This window comes from Orycteropus afer, unplaced genomic scaffold (genome assembly GCF_000298275.1).
Source record: "Orycteropus afer afer isolate SDZICR_OR568_19922 unplaced genomic scaffold, OryAfe1.0 scaffold00011, whole genome shotgun sequence".
NCBI classification, from domain to species: Eukaryota; Metazoa; Chordata; class Mammalia; order Tubulidentata; family Orycteropodidae; genus Orycteropus; species Orycteropus afer.
This window is the reverse complement of record NW_006921598.1, coordinates 16,779,846-16,785,996: the sequence shown is the minus strand read 5'-3', so window position 1 is coordinate 16,785,996 and position 6,151 is coordinate 16,779,846. Positions and strand designations below refer to the sequence as shown.

Below are 6,151 nucleotides of genomic sequence, written 5' to 3'. Positions count from 1 at the left end.
CAACCTTAGTCACTCAGTACTCCATTTACTTCCTGGAGCAATCCAATCCCCAATTAGCTCAGAGACGATGAAAGAGCCTACAGTTAACATTATCTTCTTTTCTTTATGTTACTCAATCGATGAACAAAAGCTAAAAGAAACGGTGGAGAAAGAAAAAAAAAAGGTTGTTTGTGTCCAGTTAGAAAAAGCTGGCAAGAAGTCAATTTAGTTCAGCTCAAAATGATCAAATTTGTTTCACAAGCGTAACTTAAAAAAAAAAAAAGCAATGTATTATGATTATTCATAAAGGCATAAATTAGTACTGCTAAATCCACAAAGTGTTAAAATTTTTCAAAGTCAGGATAAATGTTTCCATCCTTAAATGAATTTCAGATCCTAAAAGCTATATTCAATGTGCATGTGATTGCTTTAACTTAGGTTTTCAAATACACTCTTTTAAGAAAGTATCCCCTTTCCCTTCATTCAATCTTCAAAGCCCTCTTTGTTCCTCTCTCCTCCCCTTTCTCTCTACCCTGGCACTCAACAGTGAGACTCACCACAGTCCAGTAGACAAGCCCCACCAGAAAAAACAAGAGGCACGAGAATGAGACCCTTGAGCCAAATCTAGCGGCAACACTTGCCAGCTGTGAGGGTGGCAGTCCAAACCCTGAGTGATACTGTCAGAGGCAATAACATCAAAATGACTGTCTATAAAATTTTTGTGCAGTGTTTCTGCAGGAATCTATTATTTCTTATATTAAAAAAAAATCCTTTTAGTTAGTTATAACAACAAAAACATTTTTCATAAGCCCAGCTTACATGTATTAATGTATCTACAAGGCTAAAACTCTATGCTAATTTACTTTTTGAATCTTCTCATTTGCTCTGGTCAGAGCTATCATTATTACCCAATTACAAGGAGCTTCCAATCACATAGTTTCATCTGCACGTGCAACAATCGTGCATTGTTGCTTTCATTGCTGCCAGTGTTTTCATAGCAGCTGATTTTGTCAAATCTCCGCTGTTTAACTACAATACTGTAGTATTTGTGAACCTACATCAATAACTTTACAAATAAAGTAAATAATTAAAGGAAAAGGAAAAACATCTGCTCAGTTACTAATTATGTAAATGCAGTGTAAACATTTTACAAAACAATTTTATTGTTAGTATTCACGTAAGAAATGTTATTATAACATTTAAGACATTTACAACTACCTTTATCTGATTAAAACGTATAATAAACATTACTAAGGATTTATATGGTCCGGTACAGAAGGAAGCCCGTGGAGGGGGGGAGATGACACCGTGGGTTACCACACTGGGTGACGCCAACTCTAGTGATGTCACTGGCGGGACCCACCACCCGCTCCCTAGGCGCCGTGGCAGGTGGGTGTGTCCGGTACGAAGTCCGGAGCTCAGTGGCCACCCAGCGGGCTAACGGCTGATAGGCCGAGGATTACGCCAGCCAGGTTTCCCCTCAACCTCTGTGCTGAAATTCTCCTATTCTCCACTCCAAATATAGGGCCCTACTCACCTCTATCAGAACCGCCCCTGCTTCCAGTGCGCCGAGAATCCGACTTCAGCGATCAGAACTCGCAGACGTGTCCTTGCGTGGCTTCCGGGTCGTGGCCACGCCCTCCAGCCAATCTCGGCGGAGGAATCTGCGGGCCCCGCCCTAGTCTCACAGTAGATCACGTGCCGAACTCGCCCGCGGAACTGCGGTTGTGGTTCTGAGCCCTGGGGCTGCGCCCTTTGAAAGACGAGAAAGGGTGAGGCCTCAGGCTCTGCGGAGAACTGCCGGGTACTGGCAGGGGTGGGGGCCGAGGGTCACGGGCCGGTAGATATACAGCCTTTGCCTCGAAACCTGGGCCTCAGAGAGAGGCAGACGTGTTGTAACTGGGAAGCCGGAGGTCCCCGGGGTCTTGGAAGGGGATACGAACTCTGATTTGGGATCTCGGCCACAATGAGCGCCAGCTTGGCTTTCCTCGCCGCCCCCTCTCGATTCTCGAAGTTTCATTTCCCAAACCGTTGACTCTGGGAAGCCTAGATGGGGCACCATACTCCTGAGCTCGCAATGAAAGTCATTTTCTTTATTTACCTGTAAGTCTCCTCTTCTCCTTGGCCTCTCAGAACAGAGACCGGGTGGATACGAGATGCCCCCGGCTCCACGGATGCTGCTGGGTATGTGTGGCTACCGGCAGAGGTGGGAAGGCCATCCCTGGAGGCGCCCTCAGCGCTGGGCTCGAGGGGCAGAGACTGGCCCGCGCTGGCCGGAGGCGTTGGGGTAGCGGGCCCGGGACCCAAGTGGGATTCGTTACCAGGCTCCCTGCCTTTCCCAGAGCCCTGCTGGCTGACCAGCTACTGTTGTAGCATCTGTTGGCTGCCAACCACATACCAAAAAAAAAACAAACTAAACTCTTTTCTGTTAATTGATTCTGACGCATGCAGACCACATAAAACGAATAATACAGTACACCTGTTGAAAGTGAAGAATCCTATATCTGTGGCTGAAGCAAGGAGCCCTGGTGGCTCAGTGGTTAAAGCGCTAGGCTGCTAACTGAAAGGATGGCAGTTCCAACCCAGGAACAGGAGAAAAATGTGGCAGTCAGCCTCCTTAAGGATTTATAGCCTTGGAAACCGTGTGGGGCAGTTCTGCTCTGTCCTGTAGGGTTGCTGTGAGTCGAAATGAACTTCGTGGCAGTGGGTTTGACTTTGGTTTTACAGCGGGGCGGGGTAGGGGGTGGTTTGGGATACTAGATTTTAGGGTCTGGAGATAAAGCAGAAGAGTGTAATTGATGCGGTTTGTGTCTCTAGCTCTGTTGCAAAACACTGCAGCAGAACCGTTTCCACGTAAAAGGTATCTTAAGGAAATTTTGTTGGACACTGCTGACGTTGACAAATCCGGTATCCCTGCGACCTTGCCAGATTTCCGGGAACGCTGATTCCAGGGAACATGTCTGCTTCAGTGAAAGAATGCCTTCAGCTTCAGCTGCTGGAGATGGAAATGCTGTTTTCTATGTTTCCTAACCAAGGAGAAGTAAAACTTGAAGATGTAAATACCCTGACACTTATAAAGAGATACTTGGAAGGCAAAAGAGAGGCCCTGCCACCAAAAATCGAATTTGTGATTACACTGCAGATTGAGGAGCCCAAGGTGGGTGCCCTGAATTGTTTTGTGCTTTCCCAGTTTTTTAACCAAAATGCCTGGAACAGGAGCTTCTGAGTCAGGAACAAATAGAGAATTTTCCAGATGTATATTTCTTTTACTTGTTTGAAAGCAAAATATATTTTTCTTTTTTAAAAGCTACAAAAGCGAGATACAATGTAAACTATGAGATGTTTTATAAATTCTCTTCAATAGATATCCTGGATTTTATATAAATTTGTACACACTTCTATCAAATATTCCTAGTACTTTTATTTAAAACATCTTGCAATTTTAGACTACCATTCTCTTTATACATCCAGTTTCTCACATATGCAACTGTGGTAGTATGGACTACCTGATATATATATCATGGTAATTTTCACAAGCTTATTTTGCCTTTTGCAAAACTGGCTTTTAATCAGTGAATACATGTTTCTCTGATGGCACCTGTGGTAGTTCAGGTTGTGTGTGTCAGCATGGCTGGGCCTTTGTTCTGAGTGGCTTGGCAACTGGATATAGTTGTTTCCCATGATGAGATTGTAATCACCTTCATGGTGGAATCTGCTGAGTGACCTCAATCAGTAGAAAGGGAGCTGCCTTTGGGGTGTGGCCTCCTTCTAGTATGTAAGGAGAGGCTTTGAGAAAAGTCTAGCTTTTTGGCACGCCTGGATCCTGCATTTGGCTGAGTCTTTATCTCAGTGGCCTGCCAATATTGGGATTGTTCCTGGACTTGAATTAGTGCCCTGCTGTTGTTTCTTGATCTTGCAATTGTACCATTCCACCTGCTAACCTTGGATTCAACAGTCTCAGCAGCCAGCAGCTGCATGAGTTATGAGAACCCTCCAGGCTCCAATGGGCCTAGAATAAGAGGCAGAGCTAAAGCCCAAGGTCAAGGGGCCTTCACCCAGCCCCTAAAGCCAGCATTCTGAATTTGGACTTCTAACCTCCTACGCTGTTAGAGAATCAATTCCTGTTTGTTAAAGCCATCTACTTGTGATATTTCTGTTATAGTAGCACTGCAGAACCAATATAACACCACAACATAGAAAACAACTATATGAAACATGCACACTAGAAATGAATCTGCCTTCAGCTTCCTCTGATCATTCCCTCGTTTCCAGCAACATTAACGTATCATAGGTACTGTGTGGACTGGACATTTGAAAATCACCTTTTTACCTACTTCCTGCTCTCATCCTCAGAGTTGCCTTCCTGGTTCCCCAGACTGGATTAAATCCTCTGGCTACACATTTCCATGGAACCTTTCCATGGTAATTGTTTCTCACAATTGGAGTTATGTACTTGACGAGTGTAATATGTGCATTGTTTCTATTTCACTAGGCTAAAGACTTCATGGAGGGCAGAAATAGTATATAAAGCATCTTTATTTCTTTATACCAGCTCAGTATACCTGGCACATGGTAAGTAGTCAGTCAATATTTGAAAGAATGCCTGTAGAAATGGAAGGAATAGTTTATATAAAGTACCTTGTACAATATCTGGTACATAGCAAATAATAGTAACAGTAACTATTACATTTATTAAAAGCATTTACCATTGATAAACTAACATGATTTTGTGGTGCTTAAATATTTTATTTTTATTTTAAGGTGAAAATTGACTTACAAGTAATCATGCCTCACAGCTACCCCTATGAAGCACTGCAGCTGTTTGGACGGTCATCTGAGCTCAACAGGCAACAGCAGCTACTTCTCAACAAAACTCTTACTTCTTACATAGCGACTTTTGATCCAGGTGAGATCTGTGTGTGTGCAGCAATCCAGTGGATACAGGACAATAGTGCCTCCTACGTCTTGAACAAAAAGCTCATCGATGAACCATCTGCACAAGCAGAGCCAGTCAAGAACACATTCCACCGAATGTGGATCTACAGTCACCATATATATCAGCAGGACCTAAGGAAAAAGATTCTGGATGTTGGAAAAAGGTTAGATGTGACTGGGTTCTGCATGACAGGAAAGCCTGGTATAATTTGTGTAGAGGGCTTCAAAGAGCACTGTGAGGAATTCTGGCACACAATTAGATATCCCAACTGGAAACACATTTCCTGTAAGCATGTTGAAAGTATTGAAACTGAAGGAAACGGGGAAGATCTACGGCTTTTCCAGTCTTTTGAAGAATTACTCCTTGAAGCCCATGGTGACTATGGATTAAGGAATGACTATCACATGAATCTGGGCCAGTTCTTAGAATTTCTCAAAAAGCATAAAAGTGAGCATGTTTTTCAGATATTATTTGGTATTGAAAGCAAACATTCAGAATCCTAGGAGGCTCCTAAGAAGCTTATGCTTGTAATTTCACTAAGTCATTGTTTCTATTAATAAGACCAAAATAAAAGGGCAGGTGGCAGTTTCGCATTCTCTGTTAAGAAACCTAGCACCATAATTTTCAACATGCAATTGTGATATTACCTCTACATTCTTTTGTTAAATAAATACTATTTTTGGGGAATTAATAAAAACTGTCAGTTTAACCAGTTGCAAAAAGGGCATGGAGGCTGCATCTCCTGACCTCCTGTAACCCCACAAGAGGAAGACAGGATCACCATCAATAGCCCAAGGCCTATTCCTGCAAGGCCAGACATGCTGCCTCCCTCCAGCCCTTTTACCAACTGTTCCTCCCAAAGCACCCACCACCTCTCTCCTGGATTCAATAATTGCCTGCAGTGGCCACACAGAACTCACAGATTACGGGCTTTATTAGGGAAGCACCAGGCTAATAATAATTCAAGTTCAGGAAGAATGCTCAGTCTCTCCCAGACCACAGTCTCTCTCCCAACAGTGAGTGTCCCTCAGTACCTCAGCAATGTATTTCTCTTTCAGCAGCACATCTTCCTCAACCAACAGTCAGAGAGAGACTTCTGCTTCTAGGAGGCCTCCTTTTGAGCCTGGCAAAGTGGCCAAACTAACCAATCATAACATCAGAATTCTAAGCACCTGAGAGCAGGAACCTCCCAGAACATTGCTTTGTGTTATGCTCAACAGAAATACCCCAGGTGGA

General features: G+C 43.6%; 1 protein-coding gene across 1 annotated transcript; it reads left to right on the top strand.

Moving 5' to 3' along the window:
• Nucleotides 1-2,935: 2,935 nt before the first annotated feature.
• On the top strand, nt 2,936-5,418 carry RWDD2A (RWD domain containing 2A). Its single transcript, XM_007951237.2, has 2 exons — nt 2,936-3,136; nt 4,741-5,418. The coding sequence occupies exons 1-2, from the start codon at nt 2,936-2,938 to the stop codon at nt 5,416-5,418; spliced, it is 879 nt and encodes a 292-aa protein (XP_007949428.1).
• The last annotated feature ends 733 nt before the right edge of the window (nt 5,419-6,151 follow it).